Genomic DNA, 20007 nt, shown 5'->3' on the forward strand with positions numbered 1-20007 from the left:
TGCTCTTCTCTTCTTCTCTTCTCTTCTCTTCTTTTCTTCTTCCAGATGCTCGTTTGTCTCTCCAAGCAATGACGTTGTCTGTGGCTCTCGCAAAGCTTGATTGATTCCCGGCATCCGAATCCCTGATTAATACCTCGGAACAGGAGCAAAGTTAGTACGATGGGACTGGGATTTCGCCGCTACCCTCGCTATTTTGTTCTCGCAAGATGCTGCCTCTCTGGAAAGATGGCTATTTGATCAATACGAGGTGTTTCTTAAGAGGAGATACGATAACTACGTGCTCTTCATATCTATGGTAGCGAGAACGGGCGCTACAGATATTGACCAGTCCAGCAAAGAGACCATAAGCCTAACCGTGTATAACGGCCTAGGCTCGCTTCTTAGGCGGCCCTGGCAAGTTACAAGCTACACGCATATTGGTGGGGCCGGAGAAGATCGCTCGTTGATGACGCTGTTTTCTAGCTTCTGATAGTGGTCTCTATATATAGGGGCATCCCACCTCTCACTCCCCTCCCCTCCCCTCCCCTCCCCTCCCCTCTCCGTCTCCTGCTTCGTCTCCTGCTACGTTTGTTCTTTTATCTTACATTCTCTACGTTGCAGAAAGCGGGCTTCCTACACTTGAAGGTATCAGTCTAAAGTTATAGGGGAAGACCTCGACTTTTTTTGCATACTTGCCCCATCCGGACGTCCCACTACAACCGCCATAGACGCAATCAAAAGCTGCGACTTCCTGTTATATACCACTCCCCGAACACCGAAAAAGGAGTTTAACGACACTGGTATTTATAATGGCGGCGCTCAAGGATGCTATATCCAAAATAAAGCAGTCCGCCTCAGACTCCGATTTGCTACCCCGCCGCCGCTCGAACCTAGCTGCCTTCCTTCAGGAGAAGGAATTCGTCTACTCCAGTGATGAATTTAGTGACGACAATAGCGGTACGTCTAGCAAGAATGAGCAAAAGCGCGCCGCACGACGCCAACAGAAAGAGCAAAGTAGGTCTAGACTGAGTGCGGAGAGCTCAGGAACAAGAGATAGCACAATCGACTCTGAGAGGTCGAACTTGAGGGTCAACGACGGCCCTGCGGAGAATAATGAGGACACCGCTGAGATGAAGGCACGATATGGCGACTTACCGATGATGCAATCTAGGGACCGCCTACGACAGCCTCTCGCTAAATTCGAATTAATCGAAGAGGGAATGGAAGGTCAGGAACTTACCTTCCGTGCTCGGCTTCATGTTGTTCGCCGCATGGGTGCAAAGTTTGCTTTCCTTGTATTTCGACAGCAACTCCATACGTTGCAAGGTGTCCTACACACGGAGCCAAATCTGAGGTCGGCGAACATGATCTATTGGGCTGAGCGCATACCAGTTGGCTCGATCTTGAAAGTGAGAGGCCGTCTAAAGCGACCAGACGTACCTGTTATCGGGACAACCATTCATCATCTTGAATTCGAGATTGAAGAACTTCATGTGTCCGTACGCAGGGAGGAGCCAGTGCCTTTTAGTGTTTACGAAGCTGAACTGGCTGGCGCCCACGAAGAACGACTGGAGGGTATACGCCAGAAAATCCCAGATCGAACGAGATTATCAAATCGAATTCTCGATCTTCGCACTGACACCTCGCAATCAATCTTCAGAATTCAATCTGCGATTTCCACCACGTTTCGCTCGGCTCTCGATGCCCAGAACTTTATTGAAATCCATACCCCCAAGCTTCAGGCATCTGCCACCGAATCTGGATCCAGTGTCTTTGGGGTGAATTACTTCAGTCGCCCTGCATTCTTGGCCCAGAGTCCACAGCTCGCGAAACAGATGGCCATTGCCTCGGACTTTGAGAGAGTCTACGAAATAGGCGCTGTCTTCAGGGCGGAGAATTCAAATACCCATAGGCATCTAACGGAATATACTGGATTGGATATTGAGATGGCTATTGAAGAGCATTACCATGAAGCCTTGGAAGTTCTTGATAGCGTGCTCAAGTCTATATTCAAAACCATCTACGAAAAGTACCGATTAGAGATAGAAGTTATCAAACACCACTACCCGTCTGAAGACTTGATCTGGCTCGACCAAACCCCCGTCATACCATTTGTCGAGGGTATCAAGATGCTAAATGACTCTGGCTGGGTGGATGAGCACGGCAACAAGCTTTCCGAGATGGAAGACTTGGGGACACGAGATGAGATTAGGCTGGGTGAATTGGTGAAGGAGAAATATAATACTGACTATTACATTCTGGATCGGTTCCCTGCATCTGCCCGGCCATTCTACGCCATGCCTCACCCCGACGACGATAGATTCACATTGTCATTTGATATATTTGTTCGAGGACAGGAGATTGTCTCTGGTGGTCAACGTATACATAATCCAGACCTACTTGAAAAGCGGATGAAAGAAGTTGGCATCGACCCCTCAACTATGGAAGAATACATGGAAGGCTTCAAATGGGGAGCTCCCCCTCATGCTGGTGCTGGAATTGGCCTCGAGAGACTCTTGATGCTGATTTTAAAACTGGGAAATATTCGACTAGGATCGCTGTTCCACCGCGATCCAAAGAGCTTCCCTCGTCACGAGCAGCCTATCGCTCTTCGCCATCCTCAGGCATCAACGCTTAGCCCTCCATGGCAGGATGAAAGCAAACCACGCAATGCAGTAATCGACCCTGCCCGAAAACTGCAGGCACTCGAAGATCTTGTCGCTAATTATGGTGATTCAACCTCCACTTCCTGGTTCGATGACCGGTACAAGATATGGCGAGACTATGCCACAGGCTCCGCGGTTTCTTATGTTCCATCGCACGGATATGCTGTCATTGCAGGCGATCCACTATGCGATACAACCCAGTACCGCCGCATAGTCATAACGTTCCTTCAATGGCTGAAAAAAGAAACCAATCTCAAACCAATTTGGATTCTTTGCTCGCTTGATGTCGAAGAAATCCTCGGCGAACATCTTGGATGGCGAACTCTTTCTTGTGTTGCCGAAGAACGAGTCGATCCCCAGCGCAACCGGGCTGCCTCAGATGGTGAAATAGCCCGTAAAATCCGCCGTGCCGAAAATGAAGGCATCAAGATTCACACCATCCCCCCTGGTGAAGCACCGCCAGATGATATTCGAGAAAAGATTGACGCGCGGATTAATGACTGGCGCGCTAATAGGAAAGGAACTCAGATTCATCTTTCTGAAATCACTCCATGGCGCGACTATGCTCATCGTCGATACTTCTATGCTACCGACAGTGAGGGAAAAATCTGCTCATTTGTCGCACTCGCCCAGCTCGCTCCTCGACACGGCATGCAAGTTAAATACAGTCTTGACTTCCCAGGCTCTCCATCAGGATCGATTGAATATATCATTAGCAACGCTATCCAGTCTGCTGCAAACTCTGGCGTGAAATCTCTCACTTTCGGAGGCGGCGCAATCCCACACTTGATTCCTGGTCACAACCTAAGCAGCGTCAAGGCGAAAATGTTGCAGCACACATACGATACTATCGTCAAGCAATTTAAGTTGACTCGAAAGACTGAGTTTAGGGCTAAGTTAGGTGCCCATGAAGAACCTGTTTATATTGCTTATCCACGTCATGGCTTGGGCACAAAGGGGATTAGGGCCATCTTGAACTTCTTTGAAGACTGATAGACTTTCTCTCTGAAGATGAATAGACTCTCTCTTCTCTGTTTCCCTGTCGATTACCTTTTGTTATTTCTTTTCTATGTGTCCTGGATTTCCTTAAATGAAATATAAAGGGACGAGCTTGATGATAAATCATATATATGAGTTGTTTCTTGAATACTTTTTTTGAAGAATTTCAAATTTATGTACAGTGTATGGAAGATAATGATAATCTATTTCTTATCCAGTGAAATAGCCATTTTCGATCGTGGCTATATGGATTCCACAGCCAGTAAGTACTTGGCTAACGGAATAATCAGGTCTTACACTAGCCTTTTGAATATTGTTAATGTAGCATATTTAGTTGGGTGGTCCTGGTATGTTCCTATTCCAAAGCGCGAACGAATCTTCCGAATCCTTGTCCAAACGGTCAACTAAACCTACCTCATTCAACCTCTCTTCACAGTTTCCAGCGAGAAAAAAAAAACACGGACATCGACTCTTGCAAGCTCAGGTCTAGATCCTACCAAAGGACGCTGCGCTGGATAATACTATAAATTTTTACGTTAAATAATGCGGCATCGTATACAAAATGGGGGCGATCCTCCAGCCTTGCCGTCCGCCTCGATAACGTTGATTGTCGGGAAACCCATCATAGTATGGGTCTAATGGATTCCATCTGCAAATCAAAAGGTAGCTTCGTAGCCATCTTACGAGGCTTCGTAGCAAGCAGTGTGTGGCCGGTAAAAATGCATCGCAAAGGCCTCCTAAACTATGGTTTATTCCATCGGTCTTCCCCATCTGGAACAAAGTCCGGTGGGCCCCTGGATAGATGAAGGGATAAGGGTTTATCTGAAAGGTATACTGAAGACAACGGGGCCCCCGATGAGAAATAACTGACGACGTTGTGAGAACTCCCCCGCGAAATCCTTCATGAGCTTGTGATATGGAGTTCCCAATTTTTTCGGAAATATTGAGCGACTAGGATTAGTTATGCTCGACTCCGAGGCTAAAGACATGCATAAGGCTATGTTAATGTCATACTTATATAGTAGACACTAGGGCGCTTCCTTCATCTCCTCCCTCGTTTTGTTCATTTTTATCCTCAGTCAAATGAATCAGAAGAGCAAAGGACCAACTGACTACGGTATTTCATATCATATGAACATACTGCTCCAACTGTTTTGTTGATATTTCTGGCTTGGAGTAATTATATTGGCACCCCAATAAAAGCAAGGTAAGGTCAGATTTGTCTGGCAATTTTTCATTTCTGAGAGCTAACACTGACGATAGGAATTTGAATCCGGGGCTTGCCTAAAATGACGGCAATAGAACTCGCCACCCCATGTCTCTCTCTACTAGACAACATTAACAATGATGAACTTGCTCATCTACTTTACCAAAAACGACACGAGCCAGTTGACAATACCCTACTGGCTCTCCTGCAGAGGCTCATACATACCCTGGAGGAGCTAGCTCTGGACGAACTGCAAAGTATCCTAAATCAACGACAAACTCAAGCAGAATTAAATGAAGACTATGTGAAAGCATTTATTTCTGGGACGATTGCCTACCTAGGCAAAGATGTGACATTAGACCACCTTCTAAGCCGTGATATGCCTGAGTCAGTGGTATTTCAGGGCACAACATTAAATGATTTTGATCTCGTGGCGCTGGCGGCTATTTTTAAAGGGGACGAGGATATTTTAAGAGTCCTTCTTGACTTGGGGAGAGTCGGCAAGGGGAAAGACTTCTACTCCGTGGCACTCTATTTAGCGTTCTTCATCGGTGACGTCAAGGTGTATGCCCTACTATTGAACAGGAGTGAATTTGGACCAAATGATTTATACAGCCTGAGAAGAGGTAACATTTTTACCTGCGCTGCCAAAAATGGCCACATTGAACTCATCGATTTCTTATTGAATGAGGGAGTGCAGGCTATCAACAGCAAATACTTTCCCCTGCATGAAGCAGCTTCCAATGGACATCAAGAACTTGTTCGGAAACTGCTTAGAGCGGGATTTGACGTCAACGCAATAAACGATGCGGGCGAGACTCCACTGCATGCTGCCGTTCGTTCCGCAGAATCAGATAGCTCAAAGCACAATTCTATTCCCATCATAAAGTCTCTCCTTGACGGTGGAGCGAACCCTACACAGAACACTCCGGCATCGACAGCACTTCAACTAGCGGCCCGATATGGAAATCATGGCGCTGCTGAACTACTCCTGCAGGCAGGAGCTGACCCAAACTTCGCCCCGAAGGGTACCGATACTCCGTTGATACGTGCAATTGAGTCTGGTGACATAGAAACGGTCAACATACTGCTTAAATATGGGGCGAATATTCACCAAGTCTCTAAGCGGCATGGAAACGCACTAATCGCGTCAATTAAGAAGGGAGAGGAGGCAATGTTTGATTTATTTCTCAAAAATTTCGACTCAAATACTACCGATACCACAGGAGCTTCAGCACTTTACTTCGCTGCCGCGGGTGGACATGAAGGCATGGTGCTTAAGCTGATAAACAACGGAGCCAACATTCTCGCCAACCATAACACAGTTTTTTCTGCTACTATGGGAGCTGGCTTAAGTGGGAACAGCAGAATTGTGAGAACACTCTCCCAGAAGGGAGTTCACGATGACCATGCGGCATTATATGCTGCATCTTCTGCTGGAGAAGATGAATTGGTTACCCGACTACTCCTTGATGGTGCAGACATCGGGCACTGTATACTGCCATTCGACCGTGATCTATCACTTCATGCTGCCATGATTCGGGGACACGAATCAACGGTTAGGCTATTGTTAGGTGCTGGAGCGACTTGCAGCAGCCGGCACTTTCCTAGCTTTTTTCTCGAAACAGCCTCCCGAAGATATTTTGGAATCGCCAAGTTGGTTCTAAACACAAACACTACCGGGCCTATTCGACTTTGCCTCACCAAAACGCCGGTTATGGACGGTGGTAAAATTCCAATTGCTCTGCTTCTTCTAACACTTAAAGCTGGAGCTAGGGCTGGCAACGTTGCTGCTGCCTGGGAATTTATACAACCATATGGCCAGGACGTTGTGGAATTCATGGAATATTTGCTTTCCCAGGATGCAAATGTGAAACTACCTGTCGACTCTCCTAAATCAGCCTTCCGATCAGCTATCGAATCTCATAACCTGGCCCTGTTCACTTTCCTATTAGACTGCTACGGGGCAAATATATCCGCGGATCACCCCAACTTGATAGAGTTAGTAGTTGCTAATAATGATCTGTCGACATTGGAACATTTACTGCAGAGAGTTATGGAGGAGAAGGAACCCAAGTCATCTCGGTGGCAATTATGTCTCGATAGAGCACTTATGGCTGCTCTCGAGCAGAATAGCTATCCCATGGTGGAGATGTTAGCACGTTATGGTGCTTTCAGCAAATATTCCTCTTACCCAAAGTCAAGCGATGTTGAAACCGACGGCCACACTCCAACGGGTAGCCGCAGTAGCGAATTTTCCCTTGCCATAACGGCAGTTGAAACGGCAATGAAGAAAAGAAACGAATTGGTTGTTAGGTTTCTCGTCGCACTGGGTGTTCTAGACCATGTGGACTCAGGGGCGGTGCAGAACATTCTCTCAAAGGCTGAAAGGCACCGATGTCCTTTCGTGTTAGAAGTTCTCAACAATAGGAGACTCATCGGGTAGCAGAGCTAAGGCATCGTTATGGAGCGAGGCGGCGTCATGGCAAGGAGGATGTATCAGCGTACAGGGGTCTCACCTGTAGGTTCTTAGGCTCTATCTATATATTTATCAAGTATCGGGTACGCTCTACTCTAAATCAATGACTTTTACCGTTTGCTGGCGGAGCGGCAACCCCTTATGCTTTCATTATTTATTTAGGTTCCTTGAGCGTAGAATGGTACAATCGAGTGTAAAAACGATACAAATCTTAATTATGACCAGAACAGCCGCTTGACTATAATGCCTAAGGACCCCGTGCACTTCTCTGGGACTCTTTGTTCCAATATTGAAAAGCTCCTTAGTTACGGCCGTCGGCCGAGCCATTGAATTTAATGCGCCTAGCGCCGTAGCCCACCGAGGCGGCGCGTTCCGCCGGATGCTCCAGGATAGTAACTAGTGGTGACATCTGCTGCAGTAGAGTTGGATCCTCTTTGCTATGAACTAGGTGTGAACACCATCCATTCGACGAGTTTTTTTCCAATGAACTGTCTAGGCTCAAATCCTTGCAGACAGTGCTTACGACGTCAAGCATAGCCTCCAGAGGGGCAGCTTGGTCAGAGTACATTTCTACCAACACATAATGCTCAACTCCGATTGACTACCCGTTAATATATTTACATTAACAAAGCAGAGTTTCCTGTCGCACTTAAGGTGCAGGTCGTTACGTACAGACAATCGGTGGGCGGGGTGGATAAAGTATGGTATCCAATATCTTACCATACTATGGAGTGAGAAGGAGATGGCGATCGGGAAAATTGGATGAATATAAAGGATTGGTTTGCCACCCATCGACCAGGGCAGGGATCCTTTATTTACATTTTGAATGGGGAGAAAAAAGGACACATAAATGGCTCCGGACATATGCGATGCGGATGCAAGAGAAAGATTCAATAGGTTATTCCGACCATCAAGGAAGAAAAATAGGTAGACGTAGTCGAATAAATAGTAAGGTATTAAGGACAGATAGCGTGGAAAAGATATCAGGTTAAACGAAGGCAACGCATAGATATGAATCTTTTATCAGAGAGCCACTCAACCCCGCCGTAAATAATAGTTAATCAAAGAAAAGGCGTAAAAGAAGAAAAGAGAGAAAAAGTGACGGGAAAAAACAAATAAGCAGTGAGAAAGTCAAAAATATACAAAGCTCCTCCAAAAACCAAAGTATGCACCGTTCCACCACCGAGTCGAAATAGAAATAAAGAAGAAAGTTCATGGCCACCGCCTCCGCTGGCCCCTGGGCTGTTACCTGGATAAGGTAGGTCAAACCTCGGGTTGAAACGTAGAATCGAGGCACACCGGTATATATTTACATGAGAGATTAAACGTGTAAGGACGTAAAGGGGTAAATAACGAAAGAAAGGAAGGGCAAAGGGTTGGATATAGAATAAGATATGGACATGATGAATGGATAGGAATATGTCCATATCTCGGGTTATCGTTTTAAAGAAATGGTCCGGGGTCACATTAATGGGCACTAGAGGGGGGGGGGAAGCGAAAGTTCTGCAAGATGGCAATAAGTAAAAGCGAGAACATTGAAGGAATAATAAACATCTTGTCTGGATAGCTCGCATTTGGCCTATTTCGATTCTGAGGCGGTTTCGGTTGAAGCCGCAGTTGTGTTCGGAGTCGGGCTATTATTGCTTATTGCGTCCTGTCTAGAGATTTGAGGCCCAGACGTTTTCGTAGGATTTGATTCGGGGCCGGAAGCGGGAGAGGGAGCGGGAGCAGCCTGGACAGACGACTTATTGCAATTATTCGATTCTGCAATCTTGAGTTTGTTCTGTGTCTCTGCCAGCTCTTGTTGTAGTGCTTTGATATAGACGATGGCCATTTCAACGGTGCTTGCTTTGCTGATCGGCTGGTTCGCCGGAGGCTTATCCGATGATTTCGAGTTTCCAGATGAACCACCTTCGCCAGAGTCCTTATTCTGTTCTTTCTCTTTGGCTCTATGTGTTAACGAAGCCGGGAGTAGGCTTTCTATCTCCTTGAGGGCGGAATTTATGCGATTTCGTCGTCCTTGTTCGGCAAGCTTATGATTTGTTCGTTTCGAGCTTAGGTTTTCGGCAAGAGCTTCTGGGTATGTGACTCCTGGTAGGAGGGTTCCTTCGAGGATATGTTGGTAATTTGATTTCGAGGCAAGGTGTAGAGCTGAGCTTTGGGATGATACCACTATTTGAATATTAGTATAAATTGAGAAGAGTACATATAGCAGGAAAATGAAAGGAGAGTTGAACGTACTGCCATCAGCGCGAATGAGAGGTTGTATGCTTGGACTTATTTTCGGTCGCAATGCTGGACTCTGGGCAGCGCTCTGGCGCTTCTTCGTCACTCTAGAACTTTGCTTCGAGTCTGATCGTTTAAGACCGACTGGGCCACTAGGCGACCCTATCGCTCTTATTATTGGGCTTGGTGTAACAGAGCTCGTTCCTCTTAATTCGGATATCGATCCGGTGCGAGGTTTTAAAATCTGGGGCGGTTTGGAGTGTAGTGTTGGCGTGCTCTCACCGCTTGGCAAGCCGTGGAACGAGGCTGGCTCGGGAAGCGATATATCCTCCATGTGTTCGTCGGGAGCCGATCCAATAACCACAGTGCCATTCCTAGAGAATTCTCCTTCGACACTAGGCGAAATTTGCTGTTTTTGTAATTTCATTAGGGTCGCGGGAGTGGCTACTTCGTTCATTGCGGAGTTTTGGTTGGGATCTTGCGCGCCCATGTACGGCGATTTTCCGGATCGTGGTAATGCGGGTGGTGGCATCAATGGCTCCGTAAGTGGCTCCGGCGAAACGGAATCTAAACCTGACCCTTCATTGCTGCTTGAATTGCGCGAATTTGATGTTCTGTTGGCAGCTGCTTGAGCAGAGAGCTTTTTCGTTCGCGCTCGAGCTTCGGCTTCGGTCTGCGGTCGTGGACGGCCGTTTAGTGGCCTGACCAAGGGTGATTGCCGTGATAGCCTGGAAGCCTGCGATTTGCGACGCTGTTTCTGGATAAGTTTTGGCGAATTTGTTAGAGGACCCGAGGTTGCATGGTGTTGGTGCGCTAGGTCAGTCGGTGATGATAGCATGCCGTAGTCCATATGCGAATTGTTGGGGAAGTTGAAGCCTGCGCCATTAGATTGCCGCGCCTCGAGGGCCGGAGATGTAAGCGGGCTGAGATATTCCCCTGGAGTTGTATATTCAGGGAACCTTAGTTGATGCTCCAATGGAGTCATAGCTGGTGACATGAGGGGAGTAAATGAGCTCTGAATGATGGGTTAGCGCTGAAATCGAACATTTGCGGCATTTTTATATTACCTGGTCTTCCATTCCTCTTGTATACGGCTCGTAGCCACGCTGATGGCCGGTTTCGAGTCGAAGATTGTAGTTTTGCGATCCGCCATGCATTTCGGCGCTATCTGGAGTTGGTGGGACAAACGACTGGCGCTGGCCGTAGTTTTGGCCGTAGACGTTCTGTGGCTGTTGCTGCTGCTGCTGCTGATGTTGATGTTGCTGCTGATGCTGTTGTTGCAGCTCCTGATGCTGCTTCAAGTAGTAGTGTTGTGTCTGCATGGAATTGGGACCCTGCATGTCCATTGATGTGATCGGTTCACTTCCTCCCATAGTAACGGAGGTACTGTACTGCTGCTGCAGCTCCTGCAGAGGCTGGCTGGTGCTGATATGGTCCATCGAGGTCAACCCAGCGATATCTTGCATTCCAGTAGTCGAAATAACGGGCGGTGCGGTCGTCACCATATTCTGGGCCTGACGCTCGCTGGAACCGTTACTCTCAAACTCGGCGAGGTCAAAATTGAAGTCCAGCAGACTGGTGTAGTCGTCCGTTGTGGTGGGAATCATGGCTGCGGCGGTCTCGTCAGACACATGCTCTGGCCACGATGGAAGAGACGGGTCTTGATTCATCGCAAAAGGGAGTCAATCTTCATGCGATTCAGCGGGGGATAATATGGCGAGGCAGTCTCTGCGTTGCGTCAGGACGGTCTGGGTGTCGAGGGCCTAGGAGGGGTTGTTCCGATTCCGTTTTCCGCCGGCGGGGGAGCAGCTTCTGGCTGGTCGTTGTGTGCGGGAATTGGGTCGTCGTCGGGAGTTGCCAATGGCCTCAGCAGTGAGCACACGACAGAGCAGAGGACGAGGGCAGATGCGACACTGGTGGGAGGTGAGATATGGATATGCAAGACGCAGACCTGGCGATGGAGAGGAACCAGGGAAAGAAACGGGCGACAATAGGCGAGGACTGCAAAATTAGCTAAGCGGGTCGTATAATGTATCTTTGAGTACCTTGCATATATGTTTTGCAAGAGAATACATTAAGATACATGATGCCTCGGCTGCGGCGCTAGCTGTGTTAAGCAAGTCACATGGCAGCGGGCAGTCAATTTCCCGATCGGGCGTAGGCCCAGAAAGGAAAAAGCAACGACATGTCAAGGATTTGCTGCAAAAGACGCGAAGATGCAGACAAGACGAACATGACATGAACGGTCTACGGTCTGCCTTGTCTTTGCTCGCCGGGCTCGAATATATCTACAGCCAGAGACGCTTCTACAGACGGGTGTACAGATCGTGAGGAGGGTGCGTTCGTACCACTCGCCCCTGGTCCGACAAGGTTTGCTTTCCAACCTGTCTCAGGCACGAATAACAGCTACGAGAAACAATATATACAAGGACCGCACCCCACAGCATATGCATGAAACGTGGAAGAGCTAGACAGAAAACGCTGTTCTTATTTTTTACGGTTTTTACGTTTTTTTTTTATTTTTTATTTTTATTTTTATTTTCATCAGTCAGGGAGCTCCATGTTCATCTGAATAATATGTCGAACCCTTGATCCTACGACTCGCAAGGCTTCTCAGTGGCGCTTACCTCGGACTTGGCTGTACCCTTGCCATCATGAGGCCGCCCCTCGGCGGCGGAATGCAGGTTGCAGGTTCCGAAACCCACTATGCCTTGCATCGAGGTACCTTCTGACTGGCCCTGCACGTCACTAGTCTCCCTGTTCCGAGAAGCCCGCTCCATAACCTTCATTGTTAAAAGGCTAAAGCTGCGTGTCTCAAAGCGTGAAGGGTGCCTTGGGAAGTAACGCCTTGTTTGATCCTAGCAGTCGAGCCTCTTGCTTTTGCCTCCCAAGCTCTGGCCACCGTTCTGCGGGAGTCCAAGCGACAGCGAAGCGCGATAACCCAAACATATATATACTCCAAAAGCACCGACAGACTTTACTTCTTTGACCCGCTCGTCCGCCTGGATTACTATCTATACGTAGGGATATACAAAAACGTCAGGCTAAATTCGCCACAAAGTCTCATTTTTTGACATGGTCATGCTTTATGATATGTCGACTCGGACGGTATCAACCTTTCTTCTATCGTGATAAAGATCGTTTCGAGCGTAGCGGATGGGGCGGTATTCTCGATACCTTGCCGCAAACCCGCGAACCAAAAGTATGGAAACCAGCGCCTCTAGTGTGGCGCCACAATGCACGATGGGAAGCTCGAGGAGATCTTCGGATGAGGAGATTGCGATCAGGCACCAGGAGCGTTGAAAAGCAAAGTTACTCTGATCTCGACATTCGCGAGTCGGCGGCCGCGGATCCCAAGGTTGATAGACCTTCAATCCCAAGTCACTTGCGGTTCCAGCTGTTTTTGGCCCTGGCGCGTTTCTGTCGAGCGGGCTATGGCGCAATCGGTGTATAGATCAATGCAGGAGACGTCCGAGCGACAGGTTGATATCGTATAACTACTCCGTACTTCATCGAATAAATATACTTTGCTGCTTCCAGCTGGGCCGGATCGAAATTCCATCACTGGCAAAGCAACCGCAACATTGTCATTATCGACCACAGTACGATTCCGGCATTCTGGGGGAGTCGCCGTTGCCGCAGGGTTGCTATGCGGGGCTGGTTTCTACCCAAGTGACAGCATCGTCATCTCTTCGCAATCTGCCGTGCGCCTCTGGCTTCGGGATCTACAAAGCTGTCCCCGGACTCAAACCGCCACCAAAAGGGGTGTATATCTATATTTACGGCCTTTACTACTGATGCTGGGATGGGAGATTCTATTCTCCTTGACTTGAGCCAGATAAGAGCTGGAGCTAGTCTCGCCGATTAGACATGACAGGAGACTGATACACATTATTGGACACCCTTATTATCCCCTCCCTCGTTTGGATAGTCTACACGGATAGCGGGGTTAACTAGCTGACGCTGCGATCACCTGCTGCACCAACACTTCGACTATGGAAGCTTGAAAGACGCCAGACCATACTCGCGGCTAAAATAGTTTGCTTGTCTCCTTGTCCTACCAGCAGGTCGTACCAAGGTACCCAATGCGGAGCAAGAACAATACTATAGAGCCAAGTTATATACACTAAAACAACCTACATATAACTAAATGGCCGATGACATATATGTCAGAGCTATGGAGCCGCGTTGCCCTGCTTCTCCGATTCTTGAAAGGTTATATAAGGGAGTCCAGAACGTTCCCGGATGGATGCGAGGAATGTGGATAGCAGCCAGGGTAAACCAAAGCAAGAGCTAGGACAGAAAAAAAGAAAAAAATGCAACATTGATATTGTGAACCCGACGCAATGGTGAGAGCAATTAACCCGACATATTGGATATCTCCGCGGGGTTAGACGCTGCCGCCTTCAAATCAACTCAGTGTACGAGGGCGAGTTTCCTAAACTCGCCGTCTGGTTGGTCGATTCTACGCTCTCAGCCGCCTCCACGAGTGATATATAATGTGATCTATGCGCTACTGGAGAAGTCTGGGGTGCCTGGTTAAAAGAAGCGATCGTCAGGGACTCGGGGCTGAAGAACTAGCTAATTTGTCCTTCTATACGGAGTAGAACGTTAGTAGATATGACACATATATCTATCAACATGACGACGATAAGTGCCATATCTTGAAATTGGTGATAGCAAAGAAGCAATTAAACGGGCACCATACTAACTAACGAAAATGTGACGAGCCTAAGACGGATCGACTGATCCCTGTGGCTTGACATATAGTTAACTATTAAATAATAAAAAGGAACGCCAGACGAGCTACAGGTAAGACGTCATTATTTCACTCCCTGCTGCATATCGGTTCTTCCCGCTTCTATGAAACTATGCTTCGCAACAACATACTTACATTCAACGTCGTCTCTCGCAGCCTCAACATCCGTGCTCCTTCCCGGTACCGTAGTTATTATTAGATCACTGACTGTAGCGTAATATCCGCTATATACATAGTTGCTACGCTTATCCTGAAGCCAGCCAATCATACACCAGAAGATGTCCGGATAGAAGAAATCCCCATGTCAAAGTAAAATGTTCAAGGACGCTTAGCCGACTCTCCACAGTGGAAACACAAGGCAAGGGAGGCTAGATAAGTAATCGCGCAATTTTATACGAGCCTGATATCAGGGATGTTGCATTTCCGTTGACACAGATAAGAATGCTTATTTCTTAATTGTCCTAGAATAAGGACCTTGTATTTTATATGAGTCTGCATGGCGTTTAGCCCTTAAAGGGGAATAATAACGCCGTTGAGATGAGCAAGTGGAGGCGAGAGTAATTATTTCGATAAGTAATCCGCGGAGTCTGCGCCCGCTTAAGCTCTAGATATACTATTTCGTATCCCACTCTATCAAGTAGAACGACAGAGTACGCCGTTACTTGCCACTCCGCCTCCCTTTCTCCGTTCCCTACAATACTGCAGCTTTGATGAATAGTTCTGGCCGGACTTCTTTGCCATCTACCCGAGAAATTCCCACTCCTATTCCGCGGGAAGACACATCCTCATAAATTCGAGTGGATCGATCCGTTTATTTATTTCCGTTGGGCCTTCGGACTCCTGCCGCAAGAGCTTATAATTGATGCCTCCATTTGTGGATCTACTGACTAAAATATCAGAGTTCAGTAGCTGGGTTGATATCCGGCCAACCAGCCAGTTAAGCGACGAAAATTTTTCCTTTTTGTCTGCGACGTCAATCATTCATCGCGCAGGTACCAGCTAGCCGAATTATTCCTAATCTACGTGACAGGTTCCGTAGAGTGCGGAAAACACCGTCTAACTAAGCCTACTGTCGATTCAATATGTGAATCTCCAGCCTATTGATAATTCTATCGAAGTCTGGTAGGAAAATTCTTTCGTCCGCATATCATATAATATCCGTTATATAGCCAGCTCCCCACTACGGGGGCGCCGACATACATATGTATGTGGACGGATACTATGAGGCTATCCTCGAACCGTGGATACATACCTCTCTATATCAACAGCGTCGGAGCTTTAGCCTGGTACGGGTTAGATCCAGATTCGCTATGCTGAAGTCTAGATATCGCCTCCCATCCACACCCACCATCTCCTCTGGCGAATGCAATCATATTAGCGCGGTAACCACTACTATGCATGCTTGTTCATAGTAGATCATATGACAACCGGACTACCGCCAGGAAAATATCATCAACTGCATGGTAGCTGCTCAAGGGTGGCTAATCGTAGGATGTTTACCGAAAATGATATTAAAGGTGATGTTAGATAGGTTTGCTACGCCACATTAACGATATCAAACAAGGATACTTTTGCTGCTTGTTTCTTTTACATGGAGACTTGGGCATGAATTCCCTGGGCCCTAGATCTATACCACCAATGATACGATACCCACGCCACCTAGGCCGACTGCTACGTCACGTCTGAGTTCAGGGCTTCAGATAACACCAAGAAAAGTACTTCTACTATCACGTATCACTTTTCCCTTCTTATTCAGCTTGTCTGAAAGGAAATGGAGAAATTTATTTAAGAAATTTGTCCCACCGTGCCTCCCATGCAAGGGTTCAACCTATACAGGCATTACTTGTTGCTGTGGGATTCTCTAGCTCATTAGAGAATACAGTAATTGGAATCGGGGTCGCACCTAGACGGTTCCGCTCTCTGGTGCACTGGAGCTATTTCACAGTTGATAGAGATGGAAGGGATCAATCTTCCTCTCAGCCATTAGGCACGGGCGAAACCCCTATCAGATCATAAGTACGTAAGTACTTACAATATAAGTCGTTGGACACAGTGGAAACAAGACATGTTGGCTCAGGTTCTCAGTGATAATAGAAAACACCGGCTAAACGTTGGGCAGGGGATCTAGGATTTTGCCGACTGTTTTCTTGCTCTTTTTTCATCATTTGGCACTGGCTACAAACAGTACGTAATAGATGTGTAGCATTATTGCGTAGCCCACTTTGCTGCTCGGTCCTCAAGCATTCCTTACAGGTTCCTTATCGAGCTTCCCAATACATACGAAACAGTTTATCCAACGGGATGATTTTGACCCGGCATTCTGGGTTGTGTGCAAGGATGGACCGGACGCGGGCTCACTGTTAGGTCGATGATGCAAGGCTGCGGATAGATAAACAGCCCATCGGATGGACTGGACGTATGGTTTCCGCGAACCCCTGAAGTCACTATAAGACACCAGTGGCCATGAATTAGCAAGTCTTAGCTTAGCAGCTATCTGCTGGTTAGCATTGCCTTCTCCCATATAACATCTCTCCCATTGCAGCTGAACGCACATAGAATTATAGCAGCATGGGCGAGAGTCGTGGCACTATTCTGGTGACGGGTGCCAATGGAGTCCTAGGTTCAGCTGTGGTTCGAGAGATCGTGAAGTCGCCATCCTACTGCTCATCGTACTACGGCCTCTACACGGTACGAGATTCCTCATCGTCTTCCTCGCTGCATGCCAGTCGGGTAAGCGGTTGTAATGTTAGTCAACATGATTCTGAGGTGATTCCTTTAGACCTCTCTCGGCTGGCTAGCGTACGTGCAGTTGCAGAAGATATTAACTCTCGCATCAGCTCAGGGAAAATCCCGCCTATCCGGGCACTCATACTCAATGCAGGTTTCCAGGAAAACTTCACCCAGACAAGTACAGAGGATGGTTTTGATATGACATTTCAGGTGAACTATCTAAGTCACTTCCTCCTCACCCTTCTACTACTAGGGAGCATGGACAAGGAGAAAGGGAGGATCCTGTACATCGGCAGCTGGGTGCATGAGTGAGTGTCTCTTCGTCCACCTCATCAGTGTTTTGATCCATCATATGTCTCGAATGGTCTGCTGATTTCTGTAACTCTGGGGATAGCCCTGATGACACGAGGAACTATGTCGGCCCAGGAGCTATGCTCTTCCCTGAAAAGTACCGCCCGATATTTCGTGATGGTATAGATGCAGTGGCTCGCGGTACTTGGAGCACGCCTGCTGAAGACCCTTCCGCCTTATCAGGTGTTCGTCGTTACGGTGCATCAAAGCTATGCCTAATTCTCATCATGTTAGCCAATCCTCCCCTGGTCTCACCAACAAAATGCTGCAAAGTTGTTGACGCCTTCTATTATTACCCTAGGCATGAGCTACAGTGTCGGCTAGACCGCGACCCAGGCCTTGCTAAAATAAGAGTTTTAGGGCTTGATCCAGGGGGCATGCCCTCGGATATTCTACGAAGAGCTTCTTTCATGCAGAGGGTGGTAATAAACAAAATTGCCGGTACCTTGCTAGCACCCATCATGACCTGCCTTTCACCAAATGGGATATTGCGGACGCCGGAAAAGTCAGCCCACGATGTACTTTCGGCTGTATTTAGTGATAAGGATTCCCTTGGCAGCTCTTCCCAGGGAAAGTCGCTGTACTTGAATGGCAGCGAAATCTCAACTCCAAGCGAGGAGGCAAGAGACTCGAGGAAAGCTGCAATGCTTTGGAGAAGAAGCTTGGCGTACACAAGATTTACAGCAAGCGAGTCTTGCCTGGCTGATTGGAAATGACCCCGCTATGAACGGGAACTATGCCTGCTACCTGGATTCGATCATAATAGCCTTGATATGAATTGATGACTGTGCCACATCGTGCGTGTCCAGGCTGGCAGATGGTACACCAGCAAGGCACAAGACAGTGAACGTCGAGTTCAACAGGGGGTATAATATGGTGAATATGTCCAATACACCATCTAGAGGGTCAACGGCAATAGACGACGTCAGCTCGGTACTAGGCTACAACTGGCAGGTGGTACCCCATTAATACAGAAGCGACACGACCTGGGAGTACTTTGGGCATGATTTAATTCTCTGGATCGGTTGCTAACGGGGGACGATTCATCTCGACTCCATTAGGGAGCAGTTTGGCGGCTGGGAAGCAGTTCTCTTGGACACGAGTGATCTGCAAAGAGGGGGTATCAGCAACCCAACTTGGTCGAGCTTTGGTATAGTCTCCAGGAACTACACATACCTCCTGAAGCATTGCATATGTACACTATTTCCTCCTTATTTGTGGGTTCTTTTCGATATATCACATATGTCCGTTGGCTAGGCCGTGACAAGGACCCCTTCGTTGTCTTGGGTTGTATTTTGCATGTTCATAAGCGAGAACTATATCAACCCCTGGCGGTCTTAGTTATGATAACGTTGCCGAGAGACGATGCTGAGACCTAGGTAGAGCACAGCTAGAGGGCCTCCCAACGGTTAGAAAAGGTATAGGAGTTATAGTGTTACATCCTCGGGTAGAATTGTATAGAGGTGGTGGTAGTTATGGAGCGTAGAAAGATCAAACAAATTGTATGGGCTAGTTTGTGGCGCCAAGGCCAGCATAAACCTGGGTAAAAAGCGAAATAAATAAACATATATAAACAAGAAGTCGTTCATAAACTTAAAGCAGTTATATTCGTTCACCCCTGGAACGAAACCAGCGCTGAAGTCAGTTGACGGTTGACTTTGAGTACAATTTGGCTTACTGGATGTAGAACAACCTGTAGTGTTGACTGTCATTTCTTTGTTTATTGCAGGTTTGATTTTTTCCTGATCACAACATTGAATGCCTTATTGTCGAGGTTGCAATACGCCGCTAAGAATCATCCTATCTAGTAGGCCTAATCCCATGCGGCCGCCCATAATCGGTGTCACTAACAGCCGAACTAGGATGCCGGTTAGGGTTTTTGATACGCTGATACTCCCCCAAACCGTACAGCCAAGAAGAAGTATTAGCACCCCGCTACGTTAATTTGTTATTTATATCGTTATTATCAAGTACAGAAGTACCCCTATGTACTCGCTGTTGAACAGCCCTGGGAATATGAAAGGATAGTCAGGCAGGTAGACTTTCTTAAAAGGCCACATATATAGAGCAAGACCCCTATTCCTTCTGAGTTACGTTACTAGACCCTGTTCTATCCCGTCGCGAAGATGACACGGAGGCGCGGCTAGTCTCCGATCGATCACCATGCGGGAATCTTCTCGGGAGCTACACAAGGCAACGAGACGAAGAAGTATAAATATCCACCGTTCTCCTAGAAGGTTCTCCTCAGCTACATCAACACTCTTCAAATCATCACTTCCAATACTACGTCAAATCCAATCATCCAGTTCCGACCATGAAGCTATCACTCATTTTGTCCGCTGCCGTCCTCTTTGCCGTCTCAGCTGCTTCACCAGCTGATACCAGATGTTGGCGAAGAGGGAGTAGGTTATTGATTCCAGCTGTCAAGCATTGGATAGGGAACTGACAAATATTTCTTTCTGGCAATAGCTTTGTGTTTTGACGACCCCGAGTGCTGCTCACGTCGATGCGTCGAGCGATACTGCGAGTAGTCAATCAAGATAGTGGAGGATAACGTGGATATGGCGGTGGACTTTTCAAAGAGTAAGTCACCTACTGATGTATGAGATGA

General features: G+C 47.5%; 4 protein-coding genes across 4 annotated transcripts; 3 read left to right on the forward strand and 1 right to left on the reverse strand.

Moving 5' to 3' along the window:
• Positions 1-788: 788 nt before the first annotated feature.
• GIQ15_03318 (aspartyl-tRNA synthetase) lies at positions 789-3638 on the forward strand (the record flags this gene model as incomplete). Its single annotated transcript, XM_033550735.1, has 1 exon — positions 789-3638. One exon carries the CDS (start codon positions 789-791, stop codon positions 3636-3638), a length of 2850 nt encoding a protein of 949 aa, XP_033407896.1.
• A 1295-nt stretch (positions 3639-4933) lies between these two features.
• GIQ15_03319 (ankyrin) lies at positions 4934-7297 on the forward strand (the record flags this gene model as incomplete). The annotated part of the gene is made up of 1 exon (XM_033550736.1): positions 4934-7297. One exon carries the CDS (start codon positions 4934-4936, stop codon positions 7295-7297), a length of 2364 nt encoding a protein of 787 aa, XP_033407897.1.
• Positions 7298-8909: 1612 nt separating this feature from the next.
• Positions 8910-10713, reverse strand: GIQ15_03320 (uncharacterized protein; the record flags this gene model as incomplete). Its single annotated transcript, XM_033550737.1, has 3 exons — positions 8910-9502; positions 9572-10571; positions 10624-10713. 3 exons carry the CDS (start codon positions 10711-10713, stop codon positions 8910-8912), a joined length of 1683 nt encoding a protein of 560 aa, XP_033407898.1.
• A 6170-nt stretch (positions 10714-16883) lies between these two features.
• On the forward strand, positions 16884-17720 carry GIQ15_03321 (uncharacterized protein; the record flags this gene model as incomplete). The annotated part of the gene is made up of 5 exons (XM_033550738.1): positions 16884-17045; positions 17095-17114; positions 17153-17353; positions 17440-17581; positions 17631-17720. The coding sequence occupies 5 exons, from the start codon at positions 16884-16886 to the stop codon at positions 17718-17720; spliced, it is 615 nt and encodes a 204-aa protein (XP_033407899.1).
• Between the last annotated feature and the right edge of the window lie 2287 nt (positions 17721-20007).

The sequence above is a fragment of the Arthroderma uncinatum genome (genome assembly GCF_011692745.1).
Source record: "Arthroderma uncinatum strain CBS 119779 chromosome Unknown scaffold2, whole genome shotgun sequence".
NCBI lineage: Eukaryota > Fungi > Ascomycota > Eurotiomycetes > Onygenales > Arthrodermataceae > Arthroderma > Arthroderma uncinatum.